The following is a 17386-nucleotide window of genomic DNA, read 5'->3' as shown; positions in this document are numbered from 1 at the left end:
TTGTAATTGATGTGGTCAACGCGCGACCTGCGCGCTGCGTGGCGTAATTATTTTAATTGGTCAAGCCAACGGCTCATTGAACTGCGTCTAATTATTTGATTTGGTCACGTCTACTTCATGCCGTTGGAGGGTGCACTCAATCAATTGATGCTCAGATTAATCCTGATTTGCTATTTACCATCGGTGATTTATGATACAAATTATTGCCACCGTTCTGGATTGATGCAAATGCGATCGCTGCGAACTGCTATTTGAACGGAGATCTTAACTTTAGTGGGCAGCGAGCTGTGAGAAAATGATTGCAAGTTTAAGTTCAATAAGCCTCTTCCCCAAAATGTCGCAATTTTCCTTCCCAAAATTGCTGCTGAATCAAACAATAAGTTGCGTGTGCCCTGCTGTCCGAATCCAGGCACAGGAAAGTGTGCTCGCGGCCAATTTGAGTGCTCCCCTGGGATTTGTATCTCCCAAGTATGGCACTGCGACGGCCAAATGGATTGCATTGATGGCGCCGATGAGCGCGAATGTAGTAAGTGTCCTTCTGTCATTTCACTTTTACTAATTTGCGCTTCCTCTCTGTTCTCCCCTCTTCCTACCTCTTCCTCGAATCCGGCCCAAAACCTGACACAGATGTGAAGAAATGCACCAGCGAGGAGTTCACGTGCCGCAGCCAGTCCGGCGAGTGCATCCCCCTGTCGTGGATGTGCGACGACAGCCCCGACTGCACCGACGGATCCGACGAGAAATCTTGCAGTAAGACATGGCCGCATGCTTTATGTTTGCTTGCTAACCTGTTTTTTGTTATGCTTGCTCACTAACTTGTTCTCGCACTCCGGTCGAAAGTTCGGCCGGCAGCTGAAGAAGCCTATTTCCAACTTCAATCCTCCCGAGAGGCCCCGCTCCCTCCGTTTCGTTTAAATTGCAATTTAACCTGACAAGGGGAATTCATATTTTTCTCTGCAGATTTTCCCCACCTAAAAGTACAGGAACACTTTATAAATCTCTATTTCTTTTTAGTCTAATGTTAAACTTTCAGAGCTGGTTTTTGCAAAGCGGATCTAAAAAAACTGCAAACTCAAAGTAATGATACCTCCAGCTGCTTTGCTATTCAAATTTACTGCTCAAACTAAGGCGTCACGGGTACTCTGGAAACGAAGCGGAATAATATCTTATTGTTGAAGAACTGCTCAAAACTTTGCACCAGTCACGATCTAAATCTCAACTCGCGCCCATAATTCACGGGAATAAATTTTATTCGCGTGCATATTTCAATATCGGAAAAGAGCTTCGCACACAGCTGCCGGTGAGCTCCCTCGCTCACTCGCTACGCGTTTGCACAGCGAGATGATCCACCTGGAATATTACTTCGATCGCACAACCAGCCTGCCGGCTGTTGGGAAAATATTGTTTTATCAGAGCACGCCGCTTTTCCAACTCGTTACGTGCGTACCCCGGCGGAACCAAAAGTGATATACCCGCCGAGCTTGTTTGCATATTATCAGCGCTTTATGCAAATCACTCTTCCGAAATCCACGTGACGGGCTAAAATCAGCATCAACCTGTTTCCCGATGAATTACGGTCACAAATTGTTTTTATTTCCTTCGCAAAGGGCAAACTTTGTGTATATCTCATCTCGGGTTTCAAAGTTTGCCGCTGGAAGAACAACTTTCAGGCACGCAAATGAAGAAGCACGAGTGCGATACCCTTTTCTGGAAGTAGCCCTGCGCGTTTTTACTCGGGGGCATCACGCAAAAAATTAATCATGCAAATGAAGTTCTGATAAAACAATGTTATCTCGGGCCAAATATTTTAACAAGGTAAGTGAGTACAGGACCACCCTTGGGAAGCTTTTGGTTGCTTAAACCGCTTGAAACGGGTTGAATTTTAACATAAACTTTGGTGTCGCCCACATAATGGCACATCAGTAAAGGGGTGCATATTATATTTTAATCGAATATTATTATGTTTCTCATCGGTTTGTAAAGTGGGTTGGAAGTTTTTTTTAATATTTTCAATTGATAAGCTAGAGTACTGTTGCCGTTAGCTCTTGTCAGACTGAAACGGCATTGTGTATACAGCGTTCTAGCCGAAAGTTTTGCGCACACAATTCTGAAGCACACGAAACTTTTGCATTAAATCTTGGCGGGTGCAGAGTGCAGAAACTGCAGAGTGACCAGCTTAACAACGGCGTGACCTCTTAAACCGCTATCACAACACGAGAGTGCGCACAGACAGCTTTTAATGGAGCTCTTCAAGTTGTTGCTAAGTAAAGTCTTGAATGCGCAAAACAAGTTCAGCTCGAGCCGAGTTTGTTGACGGCCACTTGACAGCTCGAAACTTCCAACGCAGCAGCCCACTCGTCGCGGAAAATGGCTGCGAGTATCAAACTATTTCGGGAAAGTGGAGAACCGCTTCATGCAGAACGGTGCCGGCGGCTTGTTGCTCTCGCATTGAATGGCGAACGGGTCGGTCAATAGTATCCCATTATACAAGCGCGTCCAATCACTTTTCTAGTATCATCAAACTGGATTAGATTGTGTTGCGGCTGCAATTATATTAAACGGCGGATCGATTTAAAATCTGCATGCAGAGCGTCTCTAGGATTTAATTGAATTCGGCTGATACAGAAGGAAATTGCGACCTACTTGGCAAATCCAATCACAATTAGTCGCTACTGCAATTATAGCACAATCTCAGAATAGCTCAATTTAGTCAAACCTAGGAAAAATTGCGTCGGTTTCACCTATCTCATTTCTGTGCACGTTTAATTTCTCAATGGATTCTACTCATGAAAGCACGGGGACGAAAACATCATGCTGTTAATTAAAACCTAAATTAAACTAATCTAAAATTTGAGTCAGTAGATCATCGGTGGGTATGAAATGTTATACAGGCGTTACTAGAAACCAGAAAAATATCAATAAAATAACTTCTTTCAAATTGGGGAAATGCTTTTCATAGAAAATTCAGTCACAGCCCTTGAATTCAGCATGAAAATTGATCTAGTTTGCTCACAAGGCTGATCGTTAGGCTTGCTAAGTCGTTCGGAAGTAAAAGCTTTTTCCCCTAGCTGCTTTTGAGGCAATTCTCGCTCCAGCCGTCTTCCATTTCCTTATTGCTCGGCCTCTGGCTAGCGGTGACTCTCCCCTTTGGAGCGGCGTGCTTTTAAAACGCGAGCGCACGGATAATCTAAAGGTCCGTCGCTCGCGGGGGCTGCGTCATGATAATAAAACAGTGCGCTGCTAGGGTCATCTTGCCGGGAAAAAAGCTTCTGCTCAACTATTGATGGCACTCACTGGAGGCATAAAATTTCGCCTGGCGTGTGTTATGTGCGCGAGGCGCCGGCTCGATTTCCAACCCATTTTCGCGCCGCGAGGTGTTGTGCTTGCCTGGGCCCGGCATAATTACTCGGGGGGAATACAAATGAGGCGTGCTGCGAAGCGGAAATTGGTCCGTCGGCTGCAATTTTCATAAGCTGCACCAATTTTCCGGCTCGCTCTGGAAAAAGGGGATTAAAATGTCGGAGCTTTCCGTAGAATATTAGCTTTCGGGCCAAAATGATCACGTTTACTACGCGTTATAAAATCTTGAAAAACCATCGTAAAACAGAGCGAGTCAAAATTAACGAATTTGATGGCTTATCAAGTTACGTAAGCGGATTTTGAATAAGTTGTCCTGGTCAGAAACAAATTTCTATGAAATCAAAAATTCTGTGTTGGATTTTCTCGTGCCACGCCCTTCAAAACCGTTTCCGGTGACTATAGTACTTTGCATCGTTAGCGCGTTTTAATAAAACGCGACTCTGCATTTTTGAAATAGCTTCACACTTGGTCGCATTTGGCGGGACGACCGCAAAAAAGCTTAAGTTATATATTGTGTGCGAAATTGCATATTCACGAGAGAAGGGCATTTGCTTTTTGGGGTGGAAAAATAAAGCTGGTTGGGAAAGAAAGAGACTGGTTCTGGACTCGGCAGCAGCAGCAGTGAAAGGTATTCAAGGGCCGTGGCTCATCTATCTTATTCGCGCAACGCTTTTTAAATCGGCTTATCAAAGACGAGCTCATCTCCCACTGCTCATTTGGAGCGCAAGTTTGAGTGAACGCTATCTCCGCCGATGCAGCCACGGCTCTTTTCATAAATTATCACCACTTTTTCTGTTATTTTGCAGTGTGAATCTTCACCTCTTTCGCCCCTCGTAGAAAGTAGGCACTGCCTCCACAACGCTGTGCATTTCTCTCTCATCTTCCTTCCTTTCCCACTCACCACTGAATTCCTCCGCCGTTATCCCAACTTCCTTCTTTTGTCGTTTTATATTTTTGTACTGTGCTAGTTTCTTAATTTTATATTAGATCCATTTTCTTTACTCTTTGCAAAGCTTGAATTTCAGGCATGTTCCAAGAACTGACTCTCTTTCAAGTTTCCTTTGTGCATTTCTTTCTTCTGCAGCTAAATTTTTTAACAAAGCTTCCCGTCTCTTGTGCATTTTCCTTGTAATATGATAATTTATCTAGTCAAACGAGCTGGACGATTTTCTTGTTTAAAATATTGCTGAACATACCTATTTTTACTAATTCTAAATGTAGTATGCAACCCGCGCGTCATTCCAGTTACGCGGGTTGCATAATCATTCAAATAAACTGAAATCGTTCGTTCCCCATGCTCACCAAATTCAACGAGCAACTTGGATTTCCTTCTAACAAATCAAATCATAGTGAGGGCGTTAATTAATGATTTGAGTCAGTCAGTTGAATCAAGAGGGGGTAGATTGTGAAGCAAAATCAAGTTCGCTCGTTGCATTGTTTGCTTGTGTTTGACTTCTCAGATGAAACATGCCGCTCTGATGAGTTCACGTGTGGCAACGGCAAGTGCATCCAGAAGCGGTGGATGTGTGACCGTGACGACGACTGCGGCGACGGATCCGACGAGCACAATTGTCCCAACACCAAGTGCTCTGAAGACACCGAGTTTGCCTGCGGCGTCAACCACTGCATCACCCTCAGGTGGCGATGCGACGGCGACCCCGACTGTCCTGACGGACTGGACGAACAGGTGACTATGCTTTCCGTCCCAGGATGGTAACCTTGGCAAGACCTTTGCAATGCGTTAAAGACACGTTAAAATATTTCGGGTGTTTATACATATATTTTTTAATTAATGACAATCCGGCGTAATTTGCTTTAAATAAGACAGACGGCATGAAATTTTACCTTTTATGCTATCAAAAATCTGTTATATTGTGGACCAGCACGAAAATCTCATTTTGTGGTCTTCTTTATATCTCAACATTGTATTTATTTGTATGTGTATAGGGTACACGGGCAAATTTTCAGAAATCTCCGCAGTATTTTGTTTTTCGGAGAACTGTGGGTTTATGCAAACCTTGTTTCAGCGTTCTGCGTATTCCTAAAATAACAACATCTGCTCTCATTCGAATCGCTAATTATTGTAAGGTAAAATCAATTTCATCACAGCGATATGCTCTCTCTTCGCACCCGGGTGAATGGGTGCTTCTAATTAAAGCGCTAACATTTCTAACGCGTACGAGCGAGTTGCTCAATTTGCCCGGCGTTATCTGAGCCCCAAAGTCGCAAATTTTCCGTCTTGCTCGAATCTGATGACTAGGCACAAGCTAACCCAACTTGACACAATGCTCTGCGTAATTTCGCGCGCGCCTCAGGCCTGGAAATTAGCAGCCATTGTCGAGCGAGCGGCAGATACAGTTGTTCCAGCCCGGAACAACTGTCGCCGCGTCCAAGATAATCACGTTTGCGTCTCGCAATTTCGCATATTACGCAGAGCATGCATTGTCACCGCGTCTTGACACATTTGTGAATCGGTCGTGACTATACAAAGCCGGAAACTGAGAGCCTGTCTTCTTCATCGTTTTCTTCTCCGGGCACAGACGAACGGATTTTTGGCAGCGCGTGGCTAACTTTTTTAATTGAAAAGTTCGCACGCATCGCTCCGGCGGATATGAGTGCAAGATGAGGTGATATCCCTACGCGCTGGTGTGACTTAAACGCGGTCTGATGGGCAGCGCGCGCGAGGCTGGCAGAAAAATTATTATGTCGCCGCCGCCAACTTTTTTAATCTCGTTCCTTTGTGTGTAACTTCTGTATGTAGCTGTCGTCCTCCTCTGTCCGTCTCTCTTTCGCAGCCAGTAGCTGGGGTTTATTTCTGTAGCCGAGAGAGAAAGAGAGGATAATGCGCGGGGGCGTTGTGGAAATGATGCCGCATTTTTCTCGGCGGGCGCGGGACCGCTTTCCTCTCCTGGAGAGATCCGTCAGAGTCTGTTTACAGCGCCGGTAGTTCTGCGGAGTAAATCCAATTTGGGCTCTTTTATTTTCAGGATCGTCAACCACTTGTACCGTTCCACGAGTCGAGATTTTACTTTAGTCTTACGATGGCCGGATATTACACGATTTACCTCCAAAGCTTTTAAATTGAGATTGAAATGGCTGTGTTTTTTCCTAAGCAATAAAAACTAAACCACTTAACTTCGAATGCGCTGAGATTTTCTGTGTTTTTACAACTAGCAATCCTTTTTCTTTTTATTTGAATCTAAGCTTTTGTTCAAAATCATTTGATGGATTAATTTTGAATGTTCCATTAAATATTTAAAAAAATTAAAATCTCTTAAAAAAATCATCGTAGCATCACTATAACTAGATTTAAAACGGACTGACAACTCTTAACTTGGGTCCGACCAAGTACAAAAATATTTCAATTTCAAACTTTTCTTAGGTTGAATTCCGTTAAGATTTGACTCTTTTGAAGCTACAAAACTCACTAAAACGATCGACATAATGTTTTGCCCACTGACCAAACAAATTCAATTAGTTATTTGCAATTAACTCAAACCTACTCCTCACATCCTTGACTGCCTCTTTGTTTTTTCCCTGCAAAGTAAGTAATTTACTGAAGCCAAAATTAGTGGTGACTCGATGCAAAACAATTTCCAAGCTTGCTGCGCGTTGTTAAGCTGCAACAAATCGGCCTTTTCCCCAAACCCACAACCGCCACCCACGTTATTGCCGTTGCGAGGTGAAACAATGAACCCTTCGAGCCCACTAAAGGCGCGTTAGCCCACTCCGTCACCAGACGGACGACGGCGGCAACACTCCATTAATTAAGATTTACTACCGTCGAGCGCGCGTAATAAAAAAGCCGCGCGGCCTGTTTTCTCAATGAGAATTTTGATCGAACAGGCCTCCGCCTGCGAGTTGTCGAGAGTTCTCTCCCAGTTGCCCTTTTCTCTGCTTTCCAGCCACGGGCAAATTGAGTTCGCGCGCTGCGAGAATTAGCACACCGGGGCCACATGCTCGCTTCTTGAACACCAACGTGTCTGGCATGGAAGCATAAGGCTCCCGGGGCCGCCTTTCTAATAACGCCGTGAAATAATGCAGGCACGTGGCGGTAGCTCTTTTGCCCACTCCAGCCCCTGGCGATCACAATCCTCGCAGTCGGCAAAACGAAAACAAGTTTGCGAATTTCCAGGCTAGGGTGGCCGCACGGCCACTCGCTTTTCGCTGTGTTTGTTCCCTGCAGGAGGTGCTACAAGCTGCAAACTCGCGTCGGGCTTGGAAAAACTTAATTCTAACCAGCACTCGCCGGCCTCCGCGTGAACTCGCGAATGAATCAGCAGAAAGGGTTGCCTTATTTTCAGTTAGCAGGCATCTGGTCAGCCTACGTGCCACGCTGACCCTGATGCAAAAGGGATCTCACGTTTCGCCCGCTGTTCCCGTGTTCTGCGCCCGATGGTGTTTGGTCGGTGTGCTCTTGTATAATGTGATGTGTGCAACTTCAAAGGGGTAACTCTTGATAAGCACCTCAGGGGCTGCAAACGCTCGTCGCCGTGTCGTGTCTTCTCTCTTTCCCTCGCTGAATTAACGTCACATTTTATGCACGCCGGCAGCCTTTGTGAGGGCAAAATGCGCCTGTGTGACGCGCAATTATGGACTTTTATCCTCTTCCAGATGAACAATGACACTCCGTCTGGTTGTCAAGGATTTGCGCAAGATATCCGCGCTCGCGCGATGTAATACTCCCCGCGGATGGTGCGTTTGAAGTCACAACGGCAAAATTGCAGCTTAATTAAATCCAGCTAAACGCTGAAAATGTCAAAGGAGTGAGCGCGAAATCGTCTCGTAACGAGAAAGACTTTTTCATTCCAATTAAATGCGAACTGCGAAATTCTTAGTACAAAGACTCGAATCAGAAGGTTGACAGCTGCCTGTTCTCTTTCCAGAACTGCACTGGCTTCCCGACAACCAAGCCGTACCACTCGCACTGCAACGCACGTGAATTCGAGTGCATGGACCGAATGAGCTGCATCCACCACGCGTGGCTGTGCGACGGAGACCGCGACTGTCCCGATGGCTCCGACGAAGAGGCACCTAATTGCGTCATTGGCACCTGCAGGCCAGATCAGTTCCGCTGCAACTCCGGCCACTGCATTCCGGGACACTTGCACTGCAGCGGAACCCCCGAGTGCACCGACAACAGTGACGAACTTAATTGCAGTAAGTTGTGAATTTAAAATCACTGATTCTTTCAATTTCGTGAACACAAGTAAGATAAAAAAAAACAACATTTCTAGGAAATAAATTTTTTAATTTGCACACAACAGAGCCTGAAACTTTTCTATATTTAATTTCCCTCTTTTGAGTTGCTTGCGTGCCTTTGCTTTGAAACTTTTCAATTAGAGCCCCTCGTTTTTGACATTTACAGCCTCTCCAGCGCCTAAGTGCGACCCACACACCGAGTTTGACTGCGGTTTGGCGACCGGTGCCGCGTCTGGCATCTGCATTCCCCTAAGCAAAGTCTGCGACAAAAAGCCCGACTGCCCGAACTGGGAGGACGAACCTGGTGAAAAGTGCGGCCGCAACGAGTGTCTCGACAACAATGGCGGCTGCTCGCAAAAGTGTGTGGACACCCCCGCCGGCTTTTACTGTGACTGTCTGCCCGGCTTCCAGCTCGTAGACAACAGAACGTGTGAAGGTACGTTTGTTTTACTCTTAAAATAGTGACGTCTACATATCAAGAGGGTCAGAGACGAGGGAATGAATTAATTCCACAGAACCCCTTTCATCAAAAGCCCCCTGTTGTTAGTATTGTAACTCTCTGGAATCCCTCCTAATCTCCTGAAAATACACTGCTGTCAAAGGGTGCGCGGCGTAATCTGATGATCCCCGAAAATATGAAAGCCTAAAGGCCGTTTTATTTGTGCAACAGATATCAACGAGTGCAACACACCTGGCACCTGCTCGCAAACGTGCATCAATGAAAAGGGTTCATTCAAGTGCCAATGTCTGGACGAGTACCAGAAGGAGCCGCGCGACCACACCAGGTGCAAGGCCACCGAAGGCCACGCTTCTCTGCTCTTCGCCCGCAGACACGACATCAGGAAAATCTCGCTGGACCACCATGAAATGACGGCCATCGTGAACGAGACCAAGAGTGCCACTGCCTTGGACTTTGTTTTCCGCACTGGCATGATCTTCTGGAGCGACGTCAGCGAGCAAAAGATTTACAAGTGAGTCCAATTAAATCAGCGCAGGGTGATGAAAGCTATAGCCGAAATACGCGTAGTAAAGTAGGTCTTGTGCAATCTTCTATTCTATTTCCTTTTTACAAAGTTTGGCCTTGCTTCAGCACTTTCATATATGGTGTGTATTATAATTTCCCGCCGCGTACGAGCCATTCCACCGTGCAGTCTAAAGAAAAGCTGATGGGAAACTCGACGAAAGAGCCATTCTGGCGGCCGTACTTTCAAACTTTTTGGGACAATTTGCCGAGCGTGGAGACCCGAAACTGCCTTTCCTTAATAGCCAAACACGGCCCACGGCCGGAATGAGCCAAGCGAGTTCTTTCCTTTGCTGAACTTTCCGGTGATCTCCGATTTCTGCATCGTACTCACACGCGCTGGAGAGGGTCAAATTAACTTTTAAGGGTATAGCTACGGCTGTATAGTCGGCTTTTTAATCACAGGGGCCTCATCATCATCATCATCGTAAAACAAACTTTGGCCCACGAGCAGACACTCGAGCTTCCGGCCGTGGCGCGTGCCCCTAGTAAACACACTAACTTTAGGCTTGTAAAAAATGGCCAAATCAGCTTGAGGGTGACCAGAGGGTTGAAAGAGGGTAGTGGTGCGAGGGACTGACCACCGCCTCGGTCTGGTTGAAATGCACGCACTGGACGAGGGGTGCAACACGTTACACTGCTCTCGCATTATTTGAATAATGAATTAGCACGCCGCATATTCAGTCGGTGGACACGTTCAATGCCCTTTAATTATTTAGCACATCTGCCCTCTCAGTCAGCTTACTTACGCGCCAAATGATGGCTTGATTTTGCACCAAATTTGCGGCTCGCTTTCCTCAGCACATTAATCAGAAACCACAGGAGAAGAATCTAAATGAAGCGGGAAGCAACCAACTTGTTCCATTATAATAAGCACACACTGCGCGGGCGCCGCCGAAATTGGGGAAATTAATTAATTAACTTAGCGGGCGGTGCAACAGCAGCCGAGACAGTGAACTGAGAACCGAAACACTTGACGTGGCAGAACAGTTGCCAGTGCCTTTGAAATATTATACACGCAGCGTAGATTTTGACAGTCTCTTTGATCTTTGCTTTCGCGTAGAAATTTTCTTGGCATACGAATTTTAACTGAGTCCTCAAAAGTTACAACAAACCCAAGTTTCGCGAATTGGTATTGCAATTTCGTTAGCATTGTCAACAGAATTAGAGCTGGATGAAGCTTGACGCGGAATAATTCGTAGCTTGAGAACAATTAACATCCAGCCGGTTGCCTCTTTTTCATTGCTGCAGAATTCTAATCAGGTTAAGTGTGCATAAATTCCACTCGACTCACACATTTTCTGTCGGCTGCCGGCTGTGGTGATGAAATTTTGGTGCGGATTTTTTTTTCTTCTCTCTCGCTCGTTGAAAAATTACGGTGCCCCACGGTGCACGGCGCGCGTGTTAAAAGAGAGCAAGCGCGCGCCAAATGGAAAATATACGACATCGCGAAATAACAGAGCGAGCGTTCCCTCTCGCACCCAAGTATTTTATTCGCCATTCTCATTTCTCTGCCGCCACCACCGCTCGTTTTTTCTGCGAAATTTATTCTGTTTTGACTGATAATGTACTGCTCCATGGAGGCCAAGCTCTCTCTCACACACACGTTCCGACGCGCCCCGACTCATGAAAAATTTTCATATTCTCGAGCTGGCCAACCTGCGAATTCATTATTCAGTAAAATTTTGCGCTCCGGGTGCCTCGGGTTTTCAGGTAATCTGCTCCACTTTTTACTACTCCAAGGAGCAGAAAACGAGTATATATCTTCCTAACTGTGCTCGGCCTCGCTCGACTATTCGCAAGACGGAATAATCCAAAAAGTGTTTTTGTGTACACTCTGTTGGTTCTGTTTTTGTAAGCTATAGTTTTTAAAAAGTCGAGATTATAATTAATACTAAATTCATATCATGCATAATTTTGCCACATTTTTTGTCTAGAAGTTCCGATAAAGTTTCTAAAGTCTGGCCAATATTCACCCGAAAATCCGCAGTGCAGATTTTGCTCATCTGAATTCGGTGTATTAATCCATTAAATCCCCGAACCTACGGTCGAAATTTCGTATGGAAAGGGAAATAAATTCGGCGTGCGGTGCGGCAAGAAATGGGAGAAATAAGAAGAAGCACACGAGACGACGAGATCTCCTAGTTTGACTTGCAAATATTCCGGTTTCTTGAGCAAACACGGCACAATTCCGCCGCCGCCGCCTCCACCTCTATGATCGTGAGCACCAATAATAACGCCCGCGGGGAGCTTGCTGGGAAAAAAAATATAAGGATTTTTAATATAAAAAAGTGGTCTTTGAATGCTGCCGACGTGCCGTATCGAGCCACTATCTATCATTATTCAAACCGGAGCTCGCGCATTTTTCAGGCATCCCTCATCGTTCCTGACGAGGGAACGAGCGAAATATTGCACTTCCTGAGAGGATTTCACGCCTCTCTGAATAAAAGGCTTACTCTTGGTGGCAGCGGCGGCGGCTCATGAATATTTTATCCCTATCTCGGCCCAAGCTGGATCCGACGAAATTAAAATTTGGCCCGTTCCAAATTGCTCAGCTAAAACTCGCTGACGGGTCTGTGAATACACTTCTAATGGCTGGGAAAGAATGTTTTGACGTGGCCATGAGTGAAAAATTGCCGACCCTCCTGGAGTTAGAATGTCTGACTCCTCCCACAGACAAAATTTTCGCATGACAATTTAAAAAACGATTTGTGCTGGCTTGCAGGGCGCCAATCGACGAGGGCAAGGACAAAGTGGTCGTGGTGCGGAACGAAATCACCACCTCAGACGGCCTGGCTGTCGACTGGATCTACAACCACATTTACTGGACCGACACTGGCAAGAACACCATCGAGTTGGCCAACTTTGACGGCAGCATGCGCAAGACGCTGATCAAGGACGATTTGGAGGAGCCAAGAGCGATCGCCCTCAACCCTGTCGACGGTTGGATGTACTGGACCGACTGGGGCACCGAGCCCAAGATCGAGAGGGCCGGCATGGACGGCTCGCACCGCCAGACCATTGTCAACTATGAGGTCAAATGGCCCAACGGGCTGACTCTCGACTTGGTCAAGAAGCAAGTTTACTGGGTCGACGCAAAGTTGAACACCATTTCATCATGCGATTACGATGGCAAGAACAGGCGGGTCATCCTCTACTCGCCAGATGTCCTGCAACACCCCTTCTCGATCACCACCTTCGAAGACTGGGTCTACTGGTCCGACTGGGACAAACAAGCTCTCTTCAAGGCCAACAAATTCAACGGCAAAGATGTGACTCCTGTCACTGCTACTCACATGGTATGATCATTAGTTTCATTTTGAAACCAATTGGTGCTCAACGAATTTTGTCTGGTGCCGCAGGTTCAGTTTCCTATGGTGGTGCACGTGTACCACCCTTACCGGCAGCCCGATGGCCCCAACCACTGCCAGGCAGTGAACGGGCACTGCTCGCATCTCTGCCTGCCTGCTCCTATTATCAACGCTAACTCACCAAAGATCTCATGTGCCTGTCCTGATGGCCTCACCCTCATCGAGGACAGACTGATGTGTGTCGAAATGAGTAAGTTGCTCGGCCGTGCCTTTATCGGTTGGCTTACTAAAAGAGACAGTCCAATTAGAAGAATGTTTTGATACTAATCGAGCTTTTGTTGAGCATGAGTATGTCATATGTACTCTGTTTCATTTTTACTGGAAATCATTCAATGTTGATGTTGCATGAATTAATGTTATGTGTTTCGCCGCCTTTTTTAGCAAACAGCACTGATTCTCCTGCCACGTCTGGATCAACTTCAGGCAGCTCAACTGATTCCTTGAACCCCAGTGAGTAGACCGAGGATTAATAACGCGAGCAAACCAGCAAGTCTGCCTAGCAGCGGCAATATTTTTTCCTCTTGGCTCGGAAATTTTCGCTCCAATTTAATTCAAGCGCATACTTCAAGCATCTCATGAGCGTGCAAGTTTAATTGCACAATTTGCCACGAGTTTCCTGAGCGAGCGCAAAACGCAGCAATTTCGTATTCCAAGGCTGTTTTTCATGCACTCTTTGTCTTAATAATTCACAGCGCTCTGCACAGAATGAAAGCTTTTCATTGATCATATATGCGTTAAACGTTCACGTTGCTTTTCTCGTTTAATTTAATGGAAATCCATTCTATCATTATGCGTAACTGCAAAGTATTCACAGTCAGATGCTTGAAGATGGTATTTTAATTTTCTGAGAGGCACTATTTCTAAGTAACGCTGCATAATTAATAAAAAATTGTTTGCTGCTGGGCTGGAGGACTTGCGCCGCGTATTTTCAGATGAACAAACTCTTGATTGCTGTTTGAAGGTGGAGGCAACTTCCGAAAGCTGTGTATTTGCTGATCTTTCACACACTCCTTTTTCCTCGTTGAAAACTTTCTCTGGACGCAAATTTGGCACTTTTGACACTTCTCTTAAAACCGACTTGATGAAAGCGGTCCGCTCACTCCGACTCTTTCAAATTCGATTCCAATGCATGGTGGCGTCACTTTTTTCTTCACGCTTGAAAAGAACAAAAGCGCAGGCTCTTTCGCTTCCCCCTAGCGCTGCTCACAAGAAATGGCCAATTTTCCGATCTCTTTTGCCGCGCCGGCGGACGTAATAGGCTATTTACTTCCCATCCATCACAGATCCGCGCCGATCCTTCGCAACACGGCCGGGAACTGTTGACTTGCTTTGATAAGAGGCGCGCGCGCACGGCGCCACCGGAGCTCTGCTCATTACTCCCCAGAGTGATCATATTCGCATCCAGAGAAAGCACACACACACTCTCTTTCTCTCTCTTTATACACTGCTACTTTATTTATTTGCGATGACGCTGGTTCATTAGTTCACTTACGCCGCCTTTCACTCTGCTTTTTGTGTTGCTGTGTTTACGTGTGCCTTTGATACGTCGCATTACAAATTAGAGCTTTTGGGTGTACGATTCGCAGTGATAGCAAATGAGCAACTTCTGTACTCAAAAGATTTCATTCATTGGATTTTCTCAGAAACAGAAATTTGCACCCAAATCATTTGTAATTAAGTTTTGTGACGACAATAAGGATTATTTAAAAGTCATGGTTGTCGTAAAGCTCTTGATATTTTTATTTTTGAACTCTATTGTAATATGTATCGCATGCTGTTTGAAAGTCTGAGTAATAGACGCGTTATAATTGACCCTTTGGTTCATGTTGGTCAGGTCAGTGGCCACACGGACAGTCAAGGTACTCAACCATTAAAAACTACTCAAACCTTGAACCTTTTCCAAGTATAATCCTAAATGCGATGCACACCCGCTTCTTCCACTTTGAGCACTCGCCTACCTTTTTTCGCATTTCAATGGCTATCGAACGCGGTGCTGCTAGCCAAATCAGCACACTTTTGGTCGGCAGCCAAGGTTGGCTAATTTTGACGGGAGTGCACGCACACGCACCTTCGCAAGCCTCTCATCCATTTGCATTGTCCACTCACTCCTCTTTGGCTTCGCTGCCTCTCTCTCCTCCTCCGTATTAATAGAGAATCCGCCCTCGTGTGAGAGTCTGTCCGTGCAGCTGCACGTGACGGCTATTTTGGCAAACATTTGCGCGCGTTGGTTAATCGTCCGTCGCCGCTGCCCGCAGGTATACCAAAGCACAACGGCTCCAGCTCAGACAAGGCCGCTTCAGGACAGAGCGACGAGTTGGCTGACTCCGGAATGGTTGCCGGAATCGTGATCGCGGTGGTCACCATCGTGCTCATCGTCGCCGCCCTGGTGAGTGAAACGTCCATAAAAATCCTCTGCCCGCTAAATATTGTGTGCCCGTCAGAGTAAAACACTCTTCAAACATTTTTTCCGCTCGCGCGGCGGTGTTATTGAGACACGCAGCCTGGGGGCTCGCAGAGGGTTGGAGGATTGCAAAACAATTAAAATAATTTCATAAATTGTAATTAATTTAAATTCCCCCTGCCGTCAATTGTTGAACCCTTAAACTAAATACGCGCCGAATTTTCAGGTGGCATTCGTGGTGTACAGACACTACCTGCACCGCAACGTCACCAGCATGAACTTCGACAACCCAGTGTACCGAAAGACTACCGAAGACTCGTTCTCATTGGAGAAGAATCAATACCACCCGAACAGCAGAATATACCCGTCGACGGTGGGCGAAGAGGTAAGAGCGCTGGCCATGGAAACATGTCCGCTCAGATAAGGCGGCAACCAACGCCCAACTAACTCTCACTTCCAACACTCACTAATCCTTATTTGGCGAAAAATCGTGTATAACCGTTCTTGTTTCGTGTGTCACATCCAAACAAAGAAACAGAAAGTTCCGGGGGTAAAACAGGCAGCTTGATCCATCCATAGCATGTAAAGCTCAATGTGAACGGAGGTCGGGTCGGTGGGCCATCATCAGTGAGAATGTGAATCAGAATTTAATAGACTTTATCGACAACAACACTCTATCATCGTTGGTGGGAAACGCTTGTCATTCACACGTTTTGTACGAAAAAAGATATATTGATGAAACTCACGCTGCATTTCGGCTTGAATAGCTTGAATTTGATGAAGTATACTAGATCTAATTAAGAAAGAATATTCATTTTTGAACAGCGCGCGTTTTGAGTGAATGTTTATGCTGGGCAATTGAATGTACATCTTGAAAAGACAGTCATAAAACATCTAATATATATTATATTTTATTATAAGTGGAAATACGAAGATTTTGGGGTGTCAGTGGATCCTATATTATTCACCTTGCACCTCACAAAAGCCAAAGCATATCTATTTTTAACTTTTTTTAAGAAAACTGCGCACCGATGTATTGTTTTGACTAGTAAAGTGAGATTTACTATTTTCCTTCTCATAACATAATAAATATTTTTGTTTCCTTAAAATTTTTGATCTGCATATTTTCATTTCATCGTTTATTTATTTTCTTAACAAAACGTTTACTTTGGTTTTGTACTATATTATGGTCCACAAAGAATTTTAGTTCAATGGCAATTTATCTTCTGCTGTTTTTGGCTTTTGTGTGGGGCAGCTTAAATTAAATCTGAGACAAAGTAAACTGTTGAGATTGATTCATGAAGTGTAAAAAGTGTATAAATCTAGTCATATTTGTACGTAGCACTGTGAATTTCAGTAAGCAGAGAGAAGGATTTGTTGTTTAAAAAGCTACTCGAATTTTAAGGCCATATTCAGTAACCGTGCCATGAAGAGTGAGTGTGCCGAGAGAGACGACTTTTGTGGTTTCTGTGCGAAAGAAATGTGATGATTATTATTAAATACAGAAGTGTAATTTAGGTTCTGCTACACACACAAAAATACTCATCATTACCTGTGAGACGTTTTCATGATAGACTTTCTTAGTTAACTGATCTTAGCTTTGTCGTCATTATGGCTTTTTCCACTGAGCTACACTATTTCCAAGTTACAAACCAAAAGACTGTTGACCAGTCATTCTGTTGTGCCAAATTTTGATTGTGCCCCTCTAATTTACAGCCATAAGAAGTGGTGGGAAGCGATTGGCCGAATAGAAAATGCATCATTTTGACTGAATTTTAAAAATATCTCATTAGTCTGCTCCAGGACAAAAGTATGGCCTTTGCAGTCGGCCTATCAAACAATTATTTAACATGTTTGTGACGTAAGAACCAAACACGCAGAATTAATTTTACCTGTCAGATCCTCATCGATTTTTAGTAAAGTTCCTCTCATTTACAGTACTTTTTCATATTTCGTGTTGCGTTGATGGGTTTCAAACTTGCGAAAATTTACTTTTTTCAATGCGTGAATTTTCAACTAATAAGCGCTTTA

General features: G+C 45.1%; 1 protein-coding gene across 8 annotated transcripts in view; it reads left to right on the top strand.

Moving 5' to 3' along the window:
• LOC135939632 (low-density lipoprotein receptor-like) overlaps nt 1–17386 on the top strand; it is a 95598-nt gene that overhangs the window by 77007 nt on the left and 1205 nt on the right. For 2 of the 8 annotated variants that reach the window (XM_065484110.1, XM_065484106.1), the window contains 10 exons: nt 628–750; nt 4821–5047; nt 8247–8520; nt 8729–8998; nt 9233–9533; nt 12309–12882; nt 12946–13144; nt 13336–13404; nt 15210–15340; nt 15582–15740. In XM_065484110.1, the coding sequence (XP_065340182.1) occupies nt 628–750; nt 4821–5047; nt 8247–8520; nt 8729–8998; nt 9233–9533; nt 12309–12882; nt 12946–13144; nt 13336–13404; nt 15210–15340; nt 15582–15740 (2327 nt within the window). Of the gene's footprint in view, nt 1–409; nt 527–627; nt 751–4820; nt 5048–8246; nt 8521–8728; nt 8999–9232; nt 9534–12308; nt 12883–12945; nt 13145–13335; nt 13405–15209; nt 15341–15581; nt 15741–17386 lie in introns of all 8 variants that reach the window. The other 6 variants (XM_065484111.1, XM_065484107.1, XM_065484112.1 and 3 more) reach the window with 3 other exon arrangements.

This window comes from Cloeon dipterum, chromosome 3, assembly GCF_949628265.1.
Source record: "Cloeon dipterum chromosome 3, ieCloDipt1.1, whole genome shotgun sequence".
Classification (NCBI taxonomy): Eukaryota; Metazoa; Arthropoda; class Insecta; order Ephemeroptera; family Baetidae; genus Cloeon; species Cloeon dipterum.
The sequence above is the reverse complement of the archived record's forward strand: the minus strand, read 5'-3'. Positions and strand labels throughout refer to the sequence as shown.